This window comes from Sander lucioperca, chromosome 15 (genome assembly GCF_008315115.2).
Source record: "Sander lucioperca isolate FBNREF2018 chromosome 15, SLUC_FBN_1.2, whole genome shotgun sequence".
In the NCBI taxonomy this organism is placed as follows: Eukaryota; Metazoa; Chordata; class Actinopteri; order Perciformes; family Percidae; genus Sander; species Sander lucioperca.
In genome coordinates this window covers 16,668,845-16,689,055 of record NC_050187.1, presented here as the reverse complement: position 1 = coordinate 16,689,055, position 20,211 = coordinate 16,668,845, and the positions used below count along the sequence as shown (strand labels likewise).

The 20,211-nt window shown below is 39.0% G+C and overlaps 1 protein-coding gene across 35 annotated transcripts in view; it reads left to right on the top strand.

Annotated features, from left to right (window-relative positions):
• Nucleotides 1–20,211, top strand: part of LOC116052148 (neurexin-1a) — a 269,327-nt gene that overhangs the window by 128,961 nt on the left and 120,155 nt on the right. For 18 of the 35 annotated variants that reach the window (XM_035992628.1, XM_035992630.1, XM_035992629.1 and 15 more), the window contains 6 exons: nucleotides 1,791–1,913; nucleotides 2,717–3,098; nucleotides 4,374–4,564; nucleotides 5,124–5,297; nucleotides 6,506–6,532; nucleotides 9,041–9,160. In XM_035992628.1, the coding sequence (XP_035848521.1) occupies nucleotides 1,791–1,913; nucleotides 2,717–3,098; nucleotides 4,374–4,564; nucleotides 5,124–5,297; nucleotides 6,506–6,532; nucleotides 9,041–9,160 (1,017 nt within the window). The remainder of the gene's footprint in view (nucleotides 1–1,790; nucleotides 1,914–2,716; nucleotides 3,099–4,373; nucleotides 4,565–5,123; nucleotides 5,298–6,505; nucleotides 6,533–9,040; nucleotides 9,161–20,211) is intronic. The other 17 variants (XM_035992650.1, XM_035992649.1, XM_035992653.1 and 14 more) reach the window with 1 other exon arrangement.

Here is a 20,211-nt window from a genome sequence, read left to right as displayed (position 1 = left end):
CCATCAGAGAGGGCACAAGAGAGGGCTGGACGCGACAGACAGTGGACTAAAGGACATTAATGTCCAGCCGGCAGCTGGCGGTTTGGTCCAGACTGCACTCCAGGCATAAACCCAGGCCCTACAGTAGTGAAAGTTGTGCAGGAATGTGCTCCTTAATACGATTGACCTGTTTTCCCCTTTCCTTTCTTTCCTCCTTGGAGAGCAACAAGGACAGGATGATGGAAGGCAAAGACCAAGCATGCTTTCAAGTCCAACTCTATCCCATTATTTCATATCTCTCCTCTTTAATCCCTCGCCAGTCGTCTGGTTTCAATCCTGCCCCGGTGTTTAGTGCTTACAAAGCAGAACTGTGCCTCAGAGATTGAGTGTGTCCCAGTACTTTGGCACCCTCATATTTGCATACACAGTGCATTGGGGCTTTGAAGTTTGCAGGAAAGAAGGAAATAAATAGCCATTAATGGGTGCAGGGGAATGAAGATGACACCCATCTCAAATACTCCCCACAGTGGGCAAGGAATGCCCAGCCTGGGGATTTTAATACTGTCTTCATTGGCCTGTTTGGTTATGTGCGCCCAGCAGGGGAACATCAGAGCAATATGGCAATTCAAAGATGCTCTAAGACAGAGGCTGCGTGAAAAAAATAATGTTTTTCCCCAATTGGACCAATGTTGGATTTCCAAATGCAGTGTAAAAAGTGTATCTTCTGAAAGATTTTCTTTTTCTGCTCATGAGATCACAGAGATTTGGTGCAGTCACTCTGATTATCTGTGATTCTTAATTAGATCATCTCTACTTCAGGTTTTTGGCACTGTGATTCTGTGTGACATCTCCATTGCTGCCCGCTAGCTGTGACACACTTTATTCAATGTTAATATGCTGGTTTCAGGACTCAGTGAAGGAATGGTTCTGAGATATGAAGTATTGTTATTAGTTAAATGTTAAACAGTTCCAATGGTCATTTTGTATTATTTATGGATTGGAGTGTGCATTAAAGTTAATAATAGAATGTGTGTCGTTTCTATAGTGTTACTAACAAGATCAGCTACCTGCTCCTTTTCCAAAACACCCATTTATTTTCAAGGGTGCTGATAAAAATCACATTCTGTATTTCCTGTTTTTTAAATAACTGGATTTCCAGGGACAATAGCCTCTTTGTTTTGCTGTTAAGGGGTTATTTTCACCATCATGGGCACTGCTCCTGTTATGCAAGTATTTATTTCCATATCACTATTTCATGTCGTGTGGTGGACATGAGAGAAATCAAATACTGGGTCGCGCTGTCTTGGGTAAACAAGATGGAGAGTGATGTTCAGTTGTTTAGTGCCTTGCTCTGTCGTGGCCTTTTGGTAGTTACATGCTGCCACCAAGTGGCATTATAGGAAAGGAGAAATGTTACAAGATATAAGAGACATCATGAAAATACCAATTATGCCTTGTTTCTTTAGACACTATACATTTACAGCAAAACAGTTAGTGTAAATATTGTTGGTAATCACAGTAATGTGACAACATGATTTCCACCTCTCTCCTCTTGGTTTGAGAAAATGGAGTTCAGTGAAAATTCAGAAATGTAATGCCCTATCTAATGGTGCGATCAGTACAGCAAATGCAAGTCAGAATGATGTTTTTATGGACCATTAACTATGTTTACCTTAATGTTTTTTTTCTGTCGCTGTCAAACTACTTAACTCATCCACTCTGTCCTCCTTTCAATCTCCTTTCAAAAGTCTTTAATGTGTGTGATTCGCATGCATGTATGTGTGTTAACCGCTGTTTGGACTGTCCTGCAGGCAAAGGTCCAGAGACTATTTTTGCGGGTCAGAATCTGAACGATAATGAGTGGCACACAGTACGTGTGTTCAGGAGGGGCAAGAATTTGAAACTGACCGTAGATGATCTGCAGCCTGTGGAAGGTACTTCTCATCCACTGTTCCTCTGACAGAATCCTAATATTCTCCTCTAAGCTTAAATTAGCTGTAACATTTGTTTGGGCTCTCAGATTCTAGGTAAGACACAAGCTCTAGTAATGTATTATTCTGTACTGGTGTGGTACATTCATTTGTCTTTCTGAAAGAGTGCATTAGTGATGCTCTCATATCCATTTTGGACAAAATATCCATTTTTGTTGCTGTTTGAAAACCATCAAAAAAATGTTAACAAACTGTCCTAACAGATTGTTAGATGTCTAAATGTCTAAAGATGGCTGCAAAATTCAATAATAAGCCACAATGTGCTGAATTTGGTCATTGTGGTGGAATGGTACAAATTTAAGTTAATGTTACTGTTCATATTCTATGAAAACTATGTAGATTGTCTGTGGGACTTGTTTACCTGAAGCAGTTGGAAAAGGGTATTTAGACATACAGTGTCCGGTAGAACATATTGCAACACTGTATTGCCCAATGTACAACCTCAAGAAAACTGCATGTTTTATGACTAATTCACAATTTACTCAGAAAACAAAACTTAAAGACAACACTTTTGTTTTGAGATTTGCGTCTCGCATTATGCTTAAACAGTTTAAATTAAATGATTCTCAAGTGCCAATGTAATTTCTTTCCGGAATTATTAGATTTCTTTAACGTCATATGGTTTCTGTTTTCATTATTTAGAGGATTTGCAGTTGACCCTTCAATTGTAAATCATAGTTTCTTCAATTGTTGTATACCCCCAATAACATCCCCTCTCCCTCCCTCCCTCCCTCTGCTGATGAAAGGTCAAATGGCAGGTGACCACACCCAACTGGAGTTCCATAACATTGAGACGGGCATTGTGACAGAGAAGCGCTTCATGTCCATGGTGCCGTCCAACTTCATTGGCCACCTCCAGAGCCTCTCCTTCAATGGCATGGCCTACATAGACCTCTGTAAAAACGGTGACATTGATTACTGTGAGCTCAAAGCCATGATTGGCTTCAAGAACATCATTGCCGACCCGGTCACCTTCAAGTCGCGCTCCAGCTATGTGACCCTCACTACTTTGCAGGCCTACTACTCCATGCACCTTTTCTTTCAGTTTAAAACCACCTCCTCTGATGGCCTCATCCTGTTTAACAGTGGGGATGGAAATGACTTCATCGTGGTGGAGCTGGTCAAAGGGTAAGTGGATGCAAAAACTTTGACCAACTATTATCTCATATATTTACAGTAGGTGTAGTCACTTTTACTTTTGTTACATCTCCAAGTGCTTTAACTGGGCTTTAACTGGGCTTTTTTTAGACCGTAAAGTGGCAAACCACAATATATTTTGTTCCTTCTTAAATTAATGCATTTTTGGTGCAGGAGTTATCGCTGTAGTGTTTTGCGCAGTCTTGCTGTGAGATAACTTGTCAAACAACAATGTTGCCAGTACTCTTTTGGGGAATTCATAAATAAGTTTGATTTGGCGTGGGTGGCTCTCTTGTTTTGGTTTATATGAGGTAGCTGCTCATGCCAGAGTAACTACGCAGCTCTGCTCATTGCACACACATCACTTCATTTGTAGGGCAGACCTACCTGCCACCAGGTTTAAAGACCGGCGACACTGTGTTGAATTAGTTTTATATTAGTGTAGCAAGATGGTTATCTATGTAAGAATCTCCAAATTAATAGATTATGATTTTAATAATGCAGCTCTTCATAGTATGAGACAGTTTCTAAACAGAATATCATTTTTGACAGCTTTTTATGCCATAACTATGGGTATTCAAATTCTTTTCTTATCACCTCTATGCCAGCATATTTACTGAAAGAGCTGTGGGCTATTACTGTTCTTTTTAATCTTCACAACGGCCCAACAAATACCCAACATAAAAGGGAATCAACTACACAAGGGTGCATTTCTTATTGCTCAAATGCAGCTATAAAATGACCTTCTTTTAAGTAATGCCTGAAGTTATGGTACTATTCAATGTGCTAAACATTAAAGTCATACATTTGAATAAAAATGAGCATGTAAATCATAAATTGCCTTTAACCAAAGAATTTAAGAACAATTTGTTCAGCACAGCCTACAACCTTTTGTTTATGCTGCACCTGCCAATTAATTAGCTCCTTTTTAGACAGCTGCACTTTCTGATACTGTCATGTCTGCACATTTGAACGCACAGGCACACAGCAACAAACATGCACCCTCTTGCTCCAGTTTTCAGAGGTTTATTACACTTTTCTAATTGTTCTACTGCTTGATTTTATTGATCTTGTTATAATTAATGCATTTGTCTGTTAAGCACTTGATGACAAATATGTGAGCAAAAGCTTTGTAAATAAACTGGACTTGCATATTTTTGGATTTTAGAAACACCTACAAAGCCTTTTTCATGATGCCATGCCTTCATGTGCTTCCTCTCCCATCCATGGTTACATCCACTCATGTTCTTCATGATCTGGTTCCAGTTACCTGCACTATGTGTCTGACCTGGGAAATGGAGCCCACTTGATCAAAGGCAACTCAAACAAGCCCCTGAACGACAACCACTGGCACAATGTCGTAATCTCCAGGGACGCCAACAACCTCCACACTGTCAAGATTGATACCAAGATCACCACACAGACGACCACAGGAGCCAAAAACCTGGACCTGAAGGGTACGTAGGCATAGTGAATTTATATATTTTCTTTTACATTTCATTAAATTGGGGCAGCAGTAGCCTAGAGGTGAGAGAAGCAGGCTTGTGACTAAAAGGTTGCACCAGCAGGATAAACCCTGCAGGGGTGGAGGGAAAAGACAAACCCCCTTCTTTTGAGTAGACAACACTACTGTATGTGTGGAGCAGAGGGGAAAGACCATTTGTGTTTAGCAGACCAACATTTTATGAAAGTTGTTTGAAAGAATTATCAGTTAATAAGATAAAAGACAAGATAAATGTTGTTTTTATTGTTATTAAAAATTGTTCATGAAATTTTTATTGACTGATAATTAACCTCCTTAACTCTTTCACATGGATAAAATACTTAATCAAACAACACCTATCATTAATTAAATGTATTTGGACTTTAGTCAGCGATCCCATTTACAATGCTGTCTAAAGTGCTTTTAATTTTACCTTCAAATGCTTGTTACTTAACTGTAACAAGCATGTTATGGTAAGCTTGGTACAATGTTTGGTTTCCACTAGGGGTCAGTGTTATCATATTTCTGCACAGGTAACCTTTATATTGGTGGTGTGGCTAAGGAGATGTTCAAGGAGCTGCCCAAACTGGTGCATGCCAAGGAGGGTTTTCAAGGCTGCCTGGCATCAGTGGATCTGAACGGGCGGCTCCCAGACTTGATGTCAGATGCTCTGGACTGCGTGGGACAGATAGAGAGAGGATGTGAAGGTGAGTAAGGAAAACTCTATTGTCGGTGATATGCTACTTTCAAACTTTTCTTGTCTGTGGAGTTTACTACATGTTCTAACTGAAGCTCAGGTTTATATGATTGGTATATTGATCAATGCTTAAAAAGAGACATTTAAATCTGATTTTACTGGTATCATCTCTGAAATACTCTGGTTCCCCCTCATTATCACAAAACTATCCTAAAGGGTAATTGCGACACCATGCAGCGCTGTATTGCTGCTCAGTTCTCTCATTCTCTTCCAACAAGGACACACATACACTGTGAAGCACACCCATACTGCCAACCTGTGGCACATCATTTAACATCCAAAACGTGTCTTAGTATTCTGTTAGCATGCATCAAGCTCTGACACTCCTCCACAGGCAATCATTTCTGTTTCACTTAGCCATAATCTGATTATTCTCGCTGCCATATTTGTACTGCCAGTGTATTTCCCATTTTATCCCCATTCTGTTTTGCTCTATGCATGCTTGCTGGATCTGAGAGTTTGCCAGAAGCAATCCTTTTGAATTATGTATGAAGCCTTTGTTGCATGCATGAATATCATTGCCCAGTCTAATGTGTGCACCACATCCAGAGATAATATTTGATTTATTTTTCAACCTCACTCACTTAGTTTAATTTCACAATTCATCCAATATTTTTCCTATTGAGTACGCAACTTCTGATCTTTTCATGTTCCGACATTACGAATGTAATCAAATTCAGCGCCCTGTTCGGGTCTGTCAAACTTGCTGTTTTCGTTTTGTGCCACACAGTATCAACGATCGCTCTCAATGGAAAAATGCTTCTATGATAACACATTTATTGAATTGTACTGAAGGAGTCAGAAAGTAGCATATAGTTGCTGAACGTATTTCACTACAGCAGGGTCCATTTCCGAATATGCATATATTTTACTGAACATAATGGAAAAATCATATCTGCTAATAAAGACTTTACAATTGCATGTTTTTTCTTTGTATTGCGAGTAGTAGCCATCACAATTTGGCTTAAACCGGTCTCCATTATACAATGCTATTTCCCTACTCTGGCTGATTCTGAGAACAGACATCGGCCTCATTCCTCACACTGTTTCTCCTGCTTCAACAGTCTGTGTGTCTGTTACTCCATCTCTGACGTCTTGGTGCTTTACTAACAGCTGGTATACTTTGCCTTTTCCTTTCCTATTATTTGCTGACAAAAGTTGCATTGATGAAAGCTGACTTGCAAGGTAGATAGCTTTGTCTGTTTGACACAGAGTCTGATGTCCTTCCTTCCTTTGCATCTGAAATACCACCACCCCCCACACTCCACTCCACAGTCTCTACCTTCACACTTTTCACTCCCTGAACTAGATATCTGCCTAATTTGAATTCATCCACCTGCCATATTGAATGGGCTTCAGTCCCAAAGGAATACAAGTATCGTTACCATCTTGTATCAAAGTCTACGGGGCTCACGTTTTCATTTGCACTCACATATTGTGTGTTGTCTTTAGTGGACATAACTTTGGCTTTTGCCGTGGTTATGCAATTTTTGTTGACATTTATTTTAATGCATTATAAGAAATACTTTTGCATGGCTAGTCTAGGTATAATAGTCTTAATAACACTGTTTCCCCCTGCATGTTTAACTTGAAATTAATCCTTGTTATACATCCCATGTTTACCAATGTCATATTCCTGTTATAGTCTCTAGCACTATATCACCACATTGTGAGTAGGATCTGTATCGAGCAGCTGGCTTCAGTCTTTTAGGATTTAACAGTTTGAAGTATGCTGCAAAACAAATAGCACCAGTGGCCAGTAATTTAAGCCAACTCAGATGCAGTTGATTAAATCAATAGCAATATAACTACATATACATATTGCTACTGAATTTTGAATTAACATACATTTAAAATTAAGAAATTAAATTATTCCTTGCTTACATATACATTGGAAATCATTGCAAAATGGGTTCTCCTCAGAAGAAAAGTGTGTCTGTGTCTTATTGATTTTAAATTCTTATATTCACTAGACAGATGTATAAGTATGCCATTAAGCATCTGTTGTCTCATTGATTACTTGACTCCGGAGCCAAGTCAAGTGTCATTAGGCCCTGTTACATTTGAAACATTGGGCACATTATACTAATAATGAAAGACTTTGTAAGCAGTGGAATCACAAGTATATCAAATGTACAGTTAGATGCTATTTAAATTGACATGTATTCAAATGTATTTTAGAAAAACTTGTAATCATGAATTTTATTTTTTATTTTTTTGGCAAAAAGAACACTGTACAACATTTTCCTTTTTTTAATTTTTTTTTGCCTTGAGTGGGCTGCAGCAAACACTTAAACTATTAAGCTGTTACCATAGCTACTCTGAGGCTGAGCAGCAGTTACTGTGGCTACACAGAAAAGTGAATATTTAAGGATGAGATTGTACTTAATGTATATCTGTATTCAACAGCTGAACAACTCATTTTAAAATCTCACAAGACTTAATAAATACACTATAGAATAAATAAGCAATTCATCATTGTAAGGACTAAACTGTCAAAAAAATAGATGTGTTCCATGTGAGTAATTGTGGCTGTAAGCGGGGTGCTAAGATAGAAATTCCACAACAGTCATTATTCAGATTATATTATCACGTGTCATAAATAGTAGTTAGTAGTTCAAAAATACAGATGTTGATCATTAATATTTGTCTACTAAAGGTGGCCAGAATTGTTAAGTAAAAGTAAATAGACCAAAAACAAAATAACTCCATAACTAAAATATTTGACATACTTAGAAATACAAAAAAATTATAACATTCATCCGTACAAACCCGTTCCATTCCACTAACATTTCTCCATGAACTAAACTAACTCAGCATCACTGTCACTCAAACAGCTGTATTCTTACTGCACATTAGCTCAGACTGACAGAACGACTGACTTGCTGATTGAAATAGTCCATGTACGTGCACGGAGATTAAACACTTTGACAAACACATCTGAGAGCACTATTACATCACTATTTTAAAAGCACATGGATAACTCAGGCCCCGACTGATTATAAACTGAGTATCATTGTCCTCTGACTCCATTCACAGCTGTTAATAACATGCGTTCTCTGATTGCACTAATGGTCAGGGACACAGGTGGTCAGGGACGTGTGACAGTTTGGAGAAGAAAAGGTGAACTGGATTACTGTTTGTACTGTATACTGTAGACAAATTTTACTCTGTAGTGTAAAACGAATATAGCTACATCCGATCTAGACGCTACTTTACAAAAGCCAGATGTAAAATGGGGGCTGTAACCTAATGCATACTGTTCAATTTAATTTCTGTACTCTGCTTTTCTTAAATAGAAATGTAAAATAAATAATAATAATAATCATAAATAAAATAATCACTTATGACGGTTTAATCCAACCATTGAAGTTATTTAAATACCTCAAATGATTTTTTTAATGCTGTTTTTGCACGTGTGAAGTTTTTTTGTGTCTCCACTTACAGTTTAGTTTATTGAGGGTTTTGGGCAGGCAGTTGGCTAAACATTTGTATAGAAAGAATACAAAATACGGCTAAATGCACAGTTAGTGTTTGCATAGTGTTTGTTCTGTGTATGCTTCCATTTGCAGAACCCGCTTTGTATGTATGTTCTGCGTGACATTTAATTTCACTGCAGAGTCGATCTGCAGACTGAGTTGCCGGCTATTATAATAGTCTGCTCACCAAGTTGCTATTTGTCTCCATATTCAGGCCCCAGCACTACGTGCCAAGAGGACTCGTGTGCCAACCAGGGTGTGTGTCTTCAGCAGTGGGAGGGCTTCAGCTGCGACTGCAGCATGACGACATTTGGAGGTCCGCTGTGTAATGATGGTAGGATTACTCTTTCTGGTTCTTAACTCTCAAAGTCTGAATAGTTTAATTTTTTATTTTAAATGAGTCTGACAAGTACATAGAAACCATAACTTTTAATATACTTGTTGTGCCCCCTCCATAATATTAGATAATTGGTCTTTTCATTTTATTGAAGTCTAAACAAATCGCACAAAATAACTTGCCTTATGTGCATCTCAAAGCATTAGATGCATAATTCATTCAATCTGTTAAGCTAATTGAAGACATCCAGGAAAATCTTGGTGTCAGACATTTAAAGGTGAGCGTTACCAACCACAGCAGGGCCATTTTTATCCTATGCTTTCACACAGCATTTCTGTTCCAGCTTATTATTGTTTCCTGTCTGTGTGCTATATTTGTGTCCTCACCAAGCAAGAAGTTTGCTTTGTAAACTCTCAAATTGAACTAAGTAAGGCTTAGGTAAAACTTTGATAACTTGGTCAATTAGAATGCATCTCAACACAACTTATTAGTATATACACTGTTTATATATAATATAGTGTCCTCACTGAGGGTGTTGAGAACTGTTGCGACTCTGTAGGGCAGAAACGTTTACATCTGTGACATCTGGCTTACAGTTCAGTGACAGCTCATTAAAGTTTGAAAGATGTGCCACTAGAGGGAGCAACAAACATTGTGTTCTGCTAAATAAAACACCAACAACAATTCAATCAAGCAAACAAAATAAATGACACTAACCAGAAATTCACTTATTTATTATGAATTTACCAGAATGTATGCTACACACTATACAGATTTAAAAGTATTGTGATATTAATCTCTGTTAAAGACAGTTATAGGCATTTTGTTTAAGGGACTCTGTGCTCATTAATGTTTAGCTTTTGAGAGAACAAGGGTAATGTCTGCTCCTCCTTAAGAAAATGGGCTACTTTCTTATGCAAAACATGCACAGGGGATTTTGTTTGGTCATTATTTTCTTCTGCAGTGGTTCACACAGTAAGGGGTGCATGGGCAAAGTGCTGAACTGCATTAAGGAGAAAAAGAACAGAGTGGGCACTCTGGAGATGACACAAAAGCAGAGGAGAAAGCACCATAAATGTTAATGCATTCTGAGTCTTTTCTACCAGCTTGATAAGACCATCTTTTGTTATCAACAGTGTTAATAGATTCCTGTGCAGCCTCATGCGCTGGACATATCTGCTCACTATGATAACACTAAAAGGATTCTTCTGTCTATGAGATGTGAGCTTGAGTGTAGCTCGTCCTGATCCTAGCCCTCCTGTGCTCGTTTTACTCTCCCTTTCATTCCTCAGACCATGTTTGGATCAACAGAAGAGTAGGGCTGTGCTGCAGGTGTTGAGAGATATTTTTGATGGCGTGCTCCTTGTGAACCTTCTTTGCGCGTTAAAGGGAGAAGAAATGCAGTTTGGAAAAAAAATTTTGTTCTTCCTTCCTGTCATACATATTCATCCTGAGCAGGCCCATGCAGCTCATTTACAGCACTGGGAGCAGAGCTGCACACAGGACCTGTACGCATATATTATTTCTGAGCAAAAGTGCTCTACCTGCTGTGTCTACTTACTGCAGCTTGTCTCATTATTCTTACTGGCCTGACAAAACAATAGGACGGATCAATAGGCAGGCCCAAGAGATGCAATATGTGACCACAAAAATAAAACATACTTTCCGAGAAATCACTTTCATTACGGAGGAACCAAACTAGTCCTCAGAATAGTGATGCAAGACATCCTCACTCTGCCAAGGAAATTCTGAGTAGGGAAAATGAAGCTGGAGATGGTGGGGTTTTATCTGTTTTGATGGATTGTCATGGGAATAGAAGAGAAGGGGGGAGCGGCAAAGAAACGAGAGAAGTGTGTCTGAGAAAAATATCACTTTTTACCAGCTATATTTGCATAAGCTAAAACGCAGGCAAATTTATAACAGAGCAATGGGTCGCTGAGAAAGCAACTTACATGGGGAGCTAACTGCAATTTCACATATATTCTCTAGTGGGTAGGCTGCCTTCTCACAAGGAGAAAAACTCCATTTCTCAGCCTCTGGCCCCATAACATTCACAGCCAGAATGCATTGTACAGCCGTCAGTCACAAATCATAAGGGAACTAATATTATGTCTGATAGTACAATACCATCTCTCAGCTCATGTAAATTCAAAATGTAAATCAATTTAAGCCGAATACTGTGTTTTGATACATGTGTGCAGTTGCACTGTAAATTCACTTTTATTTTTTAGAAACTTTAGAAACTTTAAAAACAGTATGTGACTTGCAGTTAAATTAATGTAATGCATTTGTTAACACAGTTTTAATTATTATTACACTTAGCTATTTTAAGAATTGAAGCAATCAATGACAGATGCCAGCTCTCAGGCCTTTACTCTTTATTCTTATTATTCTGTAAATACTTTTTTTCCTCTGAGGTTTGTAGCTGCATAGAAAGAAATAGGCTATCAGTGACTTGGCATCATTTTAAAAAAAAGTAAAGACTATTACTTTCACTACTTTCATCTTTTCAGAACAGCACTGCACCTTTTGGTTCAGAATGATTGGCGGGATGATGACATACTGTAAAAAAACGAAACGATATGATAACAATCTTTAGATCTTTCCCAAAAACTTCATCCCAGTGATGTGCCAGTACTTTTTTTGTGTACCTGTGGACACTGTGGACACTGTGTCTTAGAGTTGTATTTTTTAGAACCAATTACGTACCCACTGGATACCTACCGTCAGTTAAAAAGGAATGTGGTTAAGCATGCGATTGGTCTCATCACTAGAAGCTGTTTTTGATGCCAGTAGGAATAAAATGACATGTGGAACCCATTTTCAATAGTGACCCAGAAAGGAGACACAGATTGCATTAGGGCTGTCCCAAACGATTATTTTTTAAACAATTAATCTAGCGATTATTTTTTCGATTAGTCGATTAATCCAACGATTAATTTTTCAATTAATCTAACGATTAATTTTTCGATTAGCCATTATTTTCCCATTGCTCAATTATTAACAATTTACACAAATCAAATTTCAATGAGGTTAAAATCTCTATTAATTAAAATTGTTTAACACTGCACTGTTAAAGTAAAATTAATTTTTAGTGCAACCTGAAGCCAGATGTAGGTTATCAATCCAACCACAAAATAAAGTCACTTACAGGAGGAATACAAAAATAAAAACTTAAAGCGTAACTCTCGCCAAAATGCAACCTAGGGTCTTTTTGTGAATGTACCCGAGTCAAACTTTTGTTTAAAAGCATATTTAGGACGGAAGCGCCACTTTTAAGATGTACCGTATTTTCGCACTGTAGGGAGGAGAAGTTGGACAGTTTGTTTTGTCTCGTTCCAGTGATTGGCACATCTGGGTGATGGCGTTGGATATGCGTTAGCATGTTAGATGTATTTCCACTCCCATACCCAACAACTGCTGAACAACGCCGACACACAGTCCTCGTCTTATCCACCACTCTCTCGCCTGTAGCCTACTACTGTAACTGACTCCAAGACCGAAGTTTTTGAGGCGGTGATGATGTTGATGGTGATGATGACACGGGAGGCTCCAGGCTGCAGCCATACAGTCTCGAAGTTTTCCCAAACTTGCGATCTTAAAGAGGCCGGTGGGTCCTCTAACTCTTGTGGGTCGCAACCACTCGCCATAGGCTGGGCTACTTGTCCTTAGTGCTGCTAGCTCTGACTCACTCACTGGACCGTCGACCTGACAAAAAACTGCATGTAGGCGGAGGAGCTCGGCTAGCTTCAGAGCTAAGGCATGGCTACAGATTAGGTGTCCCTAGAACCCGCGTATCCAACAGTAGTTCCGCATTACATTAATTAATTTGCATGCAAGTTTTATTTATTTATTTTATTTAGTGATGCGTCGACGCAAATTATTTGTGTCAACGCATTTACGTAATCGATGACGTCGACTATGTCGACGAATCGTCCCAGCCCTAGACTGCATGCATCTGTTTGTGAAGTCATCAGTACTGTTGTTCAAGCACAAACCAATGCTGCTATTCAGTTAAAAGCAGAACATTACCACTGGCTTCTCCATCTTCTGAGTATGAGTTGATATTACCATATTGCATTTTGTCTTCTCTGTAATGTCCTCTGTTTGAAAATGTGTTCTAATTTTCATTCAGAAGCTGGCTTGGTTTGTGTGTGTGTTTGTGAGACTTAAACTCCAGTCTAGACCTCCTGAGGGAGTTTGCCTGCAGTGGACCAGCATCTGAGTGTAATGTACAGAGACAAACAGAATGGCGTTTTCTGTTGAGCTAAAGTGGGTCGTGTCGAGGCTACAACAAGGGGTATGCCTGGCCTTCACGCAATTTTTGTCTTGCCTGATTGCTCCTCCACTCAGTGGTATAGCCTGAGCTATTAGTGCCATGTCAATATTGTATCAACAATGGAGGTTGTGTGGGTCTAGTCTCCATTGTCTATGCCCAAGAGGCAAAGACGTGCCCCTCTCACTTGATTTCTAATGTGTCTGAGTCAATGCACATTCTTGTGTCTTTGTACCCTGAGAATAGTCCGTCTGGGCCCCAGGCTTGGTATCCATTATGTGGTCTGAGTTAAGACATGGGTCTAATTTTTCTTAAGCACATTCTGAAGAAGGTAAAATTATTGTATTCCAAGTAGCAATGCATTATGTCCAATTTTTGCCAGGTCTGGTAGCCCTACCAGTCCTTGATGAAAGAAATTCTTAACATTCCTACGAAGTTGTCGACTAATAGATTAGTTGATTTATTCGACAGATCTGTAAAACTGAGTTTCTCCACAAAAAGCAAAAGCACCACTTTACATATTGTGTTTACCAGATATGTGCTGATAGGTTTCTTGGAAATAAGTCATTCAGCATGAAAAAAGCATAAAGAATTATTAATCAACTAAATAAATCGTAGTTAACTAAGACCAAAACGACTGATTAGTTGACTAATCGACTAATGGGGCAGGCCTAGATTCGTAAATGTCTGAAGTTGTTGTTAAATTATTCAAGAATAGCATTTAGAATTTACAAGAAAAATGTATTGCCCCAGTTTAGCCTCTTGTAAATCTTCAGGCATGTTCCTAGAATTGTCTTTTCATATAAAATAGGGCACTTGTGTTACAGTTGTGACGGTCCAATTGATTTAACATGCAGATAAGCACACACACACACACACACACACACACACACACACACACACAAGCACACACACGCACACTACCAGGCAGGAAGCACAGCAGACAGTTGTGTCCCAGTCCTCTGTGGTGGCATGCAACTATTAGACCACTTAGTTTGGTTTCGATCAATACAAGGGGACACTCAGTCCAATAGTGAGGCCAAGGGGATATGAGGCACTGGAGTAAACAGCCTGCTGTCACATGGAAGTAATGTTCTCTTTGCCCTGGATGTGGCCCTCTTTTAATGCAGCTCAGCGAAACAAATCTATGGGTCTGAAAATATCTGGGCTTTGGTGTATATTGAAAGCTTGGCCTAGCTTTGTACAGCCATTATGCCCCCAGATATGAGAGAATCAGAATACGTCTTAAGTGATTCTGTGTATTAACTTCAGTAACCATTCCTCCTGCACACACACTTCCTCCTGCACACACACTTTCATTCAAATGAAAAGGTCATGTTATCAATGGATATTTTTTAAAGAAACATATTTACTTACAAAAAACAAGAATAAATGATTTGTATGGGTACACATGCAACGTATAACCAATGCACTATAATTAATGATCTTAAATGATAAGTCTGATGATACTATTCTTATTGTCAACAATCCCACACAAAGACCAAAACCATTTATTGAGCCCACTAATACCGTATATCTTATTACTCTGTGCCAGAGAGCTCCATTGTCTCAAAACTATTAAAACATATCAACAAGCCATATTGTTGCACTGGGTGACATGTAACATTAGCATGAGCATGGTAACTGTACAGTAGTTTATTTTGAGTCAATCCAACATGCACAATATTTGCTAGAGCATTAACTGTCTATTAATCCTTAATACTAATTAATATTTACTGTTTGAGTAACGTTTGCTAAAAACTACAGTGCCTAGCTGTTTTAGTAAATTACCAGTTCTTTTGAAATATATTTATGACTATAAACGTATTTGTGAGCCGTTTTAAAAGATTTACATCTTCAGAGAGAATAAATGGGCTTAGTTACAAAAGTTAGATTATATCAATAATATAGGATATCACCAGCCTTATATTTAACATAGAATAATGTTTTAAACTGGTATTTATCACAAGCTCCTCTATTACTCAAGGAAGAAACCAGTTTGAAATCAGCCATCTATTAGAAGTTTTATACTTGATCTAGATCCACTTTGACGCTTATGGACAGTTCCTAAATATTGTTATCATTCCTGAGCTATGAAATGAGGCTTTATCATTATGTCCACTTGTTGTTCCTCTTCTACTATCACTTATTCTCCAATCAAACTCAATCTAAGTGGTCAGTGTCTGGCCTAATTATCTTTCGGTAATTTACTTGTAGTGATTGAGTGTCTGTATTTAAATAGGTTTCTGTGCCAGGAAGCAGTGGCCATATGTGGGTAAAGGCTGTTGACATGGAAACCAGGTCCTCCCACCGTGGATGTTGTAACATGTCTGTAACTTTTCCCAAGCAGTGCTTTCTTTGTAGGAAGTGGTGTAGAATCTCTAACATCAGGGTTTTCCGCAGCACTTTGCAGCTTAAGCAAGACACGCCTGCCGCCTTAACTACGTCGTAAAAAAAAACAAAAAACAATTTATATGAACGATATCCGCTGTGTTACTCTGTCCTATTTTCTCCATCCTGTCTCCCTTCTCTGCAGAACGCATACAAAATAAAAAATGCGCCATGAATTGGAAAATAATCAGTTTTTACAATCTTTAAATATGTGACAGGGCTCGACATTAAGGCTTGTCCGCTTGTCTGGGACAAGTGGATTTTTTTGTAGGGCAAGTGGAAGAGAAATTTACTTGCCCCACTGGACAAGTTAAAACTCAAACAAAATAAAATGCCATGTTACTTCACGCTATGTGCCACTCATTACTAGGGTTGGGTACCGAACAAATAACGTTGGTACTACCGAGGACGGATTCACTTTAAAACAAACACTGCCAAATTTCGGTACGCAAGAGCGCAAAAGCGCAAGCATATCTGACGTCTCTGCATCTTGACAGAGAGCGGAGCTCCGAATGCTGACACACACACACACACACACACACACACACACACACACACACACACACACACACACACACACACACACACACACACACACACACACACACACACACACACACACACACAGAGCTGTGGTGCCGACGGAGCGAAACAACGGCGACTTTGTTAAAGTTACAGTGTGTTTACACTTTTCAAAACTCCACGCAGACAGCGTATATAACGGCGAGGTGAAAGCCGTCACGGTATGGGTTAACATTAGACTTCCTCTGTTACAGGCAGGCACCACTGTGTTCACTATGCCCTATTGCCTGACTGACAGGCTGAGGTTGTCAGTACAGTCGCTGCTTCCTAACACAGGAAGGAAAGCTGGCAAAAAAAATAGCCAATGCTGTAAATACGTAAATTACAACGCTTATCATCAACCCATAAGTCAGGCACAAGATCTGACCATAATACACGTGTGCTTTCCATAAACAGCCTATTATTTCAGTTGCAACCCTGGCAGTGGTAAGCGATCGTGAGAGCAAATAACAAATATAAAAACATAATTCAAACCGATGTGCGCATTGGCAACACACGGCTCAAGAAACTGACAAATAGCCTATACGTAAAACCCTCTGCTGAAAATCTATATCTTTCATAAAGAATACCCATCAGGGAATGTTAACGGGATTGTCGATCTCTAAAAGTTTGAACTTTTATGAGCGCATCTCTCTCTCTTCGCTCCACCGTATCTTCTGAGAACGGTGACGCCATTATCAATTGATTATTGATTGGTCAGTAGGCGGTGCTTTTACACCGGTTGATCTCCAACATAGGCGGCTCCCGAGCAGGTTAGGTGTTCAGCATAAGTTACCACAGTGATTTAACCCGGTAACAAGTGATCCACCGTCGTGATACACAAAACCCTGGGTTGAACCTGAAGTTACCTTGTTAACGCCAAATCTTACTTTGTAGTACAGGCCTCTGATAGTTGACTTGACTGACGGTAAAACATAGAATACAGCTGTGAGGAGGCATGTCACTTGCTTATTATGTGATGTAGCTTCATGCTGACACAGTGGCATTAGTATGGAGGAGCAGAAGTGGCTGACATATGTCGGATTGCTTCATAAGACCATGCTGATGTTCATATGGTGTGACAGAGCAATAGTGTGACCTCAGTACAAACAATACACTCAGTTGGGGTGAGCACTTCTTGTGCTTTTGTCTATCGCAAACATTATTTTTGTGTCAGTGAACAGTATGCGGTCAGATCAAAGTTGAGCACTAGCATTACACACATTTCGTTGACTTCATTGTAATCTCTGCTGTAATCAGAATCTCATCTGGAACTCAATGCAGTGCAGTGGTGAGAACCTAATCTTTGAGGTGGTTTTTATTAATGGGTAGCCCAGAGGGGCATGTTGACAGGAAATAAGAAGCTGTTGTTTCTCCACAACACAATACTAATTAAAGTGTTGACTAGAAGACAGTGTATCTGCTAAAGTACACTGCTGGGTGATACACTGACACTGTGAATATTCCCTTCTTTCGTAAACTCAGGCTATCAAACACGACACCCGAGAGAACTGTGGCAAGAATGTAAAACATCCCTAAAGCGTGCTTGTACTTAACTATTTAAAAACTTTTGATTGCTTCTGTAAACATTCTGTGAATGATTTCACAGTCAGAAATCATTTAAATGAAGAGAAAATTAGATTTTCAGTTCAGTGAATTGCAAATTGCGATGCTGATGGACACTGTAATCAAAACCTGTAGTAAGAAACGAAGAAGGAATTAAAAGACATGTTCCCAATGAAAGGAACACGAGAAGCAGTGGAGTGTTCTGTAGGTAGAAACAAATGATAGATATTTATATTAATTATTGTATCAGTGAGTACAGAACTAATACAGTAACAGCATGTGCAGAGGCAGACAAAAAGACCAAAAAATACCGTCGACATAATTATGTGACAAAGCTGCTTGGAGAGATCATTTCTTTAGTTCCAGGTGAGTCGAAGTGCTCTACTAGCTTTCTATCATTACTGGCTTAATGACAAACCTATTATGTCTTCATCTACCTGTGGAGCAAAATGTTGGTGTGTTAGAGCTCCAACTGTGACCACAGATTTAGAGTTAGTCAAATGGGACTCTGCTGCACAACCTGCTGTGACATTGACATATTGACAACATGCCACATGATGAGTCTGATTGACTGTAAATAATTGTGCAATCCATTTTTTGCATCCGTTTGCTAAACTTGATCTACCTCTCTTTTACCTGCTAAATGTAGAAAACTGAAAAAAAAACTAAAAATGTGACCCATATGTCAGGACTGGATATGCTGCTGCACAGCTCTTGATGTTGATGTCCCTCTTTCATTCCTTCAACCAGCTTCTCGAAAAGGTCAGCGTAGCGATGTGTGTGAATATCCAAAAACCTGTTGATAGCCAAGTCTTTGATAATGTTTAAAAATTGCTGTATTTCTCCTTCTTATTGGGTCTGCAGCCTTGCAAACTGTTGACTGGTTTGTTTGTTTACAGCAACCATAGCAACGCACAGAGCTGACCATAAGCCATAAACAGGCAAGAGGCCGTAAACTGTGGTAAAAACCCCAGATTGAGACGCATATTCCGAATGCGCTGTATACATGTCCAAAGAATGCCTCTAAAACCCGAATAATACCGGAATAACCCACGTCTTAATCGGGAAATGCTATATTCGGAAAAAGGCCTTATTCGGAATATCCAATGATTACCTTTTTTAACGTTAAATTTAGTTTGTCATGGTTACAGTAGTAACTACTTCATTAAAGTGGCTATATGTAACTTTCAGTTTGTGTTGATTTCAGCGGCCCCTTTGGACAAAAGCAGTAGTGTTTTTACCACACCTGCTGTTGTAAAGGTCTAGGAGTTAGTGTTATGGGGAGGTCTTATAGTTGCCATGAATGTTTTGCTCAGACAGATAATCACTCATTTACAATAAGAATATTTTCCAGATGCATCGTTGCATTTCAAGTGTTGCATACGGTAACTTAGCCTACTTTGGATGTGTCGCGAGCTAAACCAGGTACCACTGTCACTGTGTCACGAGCAAAAGCAATAAGAGATTGTTGTAGCAACCAACGTAATAATAACTCAGATTAATATAGCGCATTTTATGAAACCCGAGAACGCTTTACACAGGTACAGGGGGACAAGTGAAAAGAAAATAGTAGATGAACACAAACACGGACTAAAAGGAAAGTATTTTCTAAGTGGATTTTTCATTAATTTCCCGTCCTCATGTTTAACAGAAGTTAAGTAGTAGGGATGAGCGAGTACAGCATTATCTGTATCTGTATCTATTAACCATATGAATTATCTGTATCTGTATCTGTACTCGGACTGGGCGGGGCCTAACCCGGAAGTGGGCAGGATTTAACCCGGAAGTGGGTCGGTTTGTCTTGAAATGGGCGGGGCTTTAAGCAGTATGTTATTTTAAGCATGCAATTGATATGGGTTGATCAGAAATTGTTATATTTATTGCTGATTAGAAAACTATTTACATGACAGCATCAGCACTGAGCTTCAGATCAATGGTTTTGATCACGATAAAAAACAAACTATATACAGAACAAGAACAATGAATACAACACATGGGGTTGCAATTATGAAGTAAAATGTAATGAACAAGAGTTTTCATACTCAACATAACTTTCTTTTTTTAACTTTTAATTTTTTTATGATCAGTGTGATTTTTTTATTTTTTTTATTTCCACACCAGGTATGTGTGTGTGTGTGTGAGTGAGTAAGAGAGAGACAGAGAGAGAAAGAGAGAGAGAGGAGGGCGGGGGGGACTGTGTTCTACGGATCAAATAGTCCGACGCTGTTTTTCAGATCTGTTTAGAGCCAGGTGA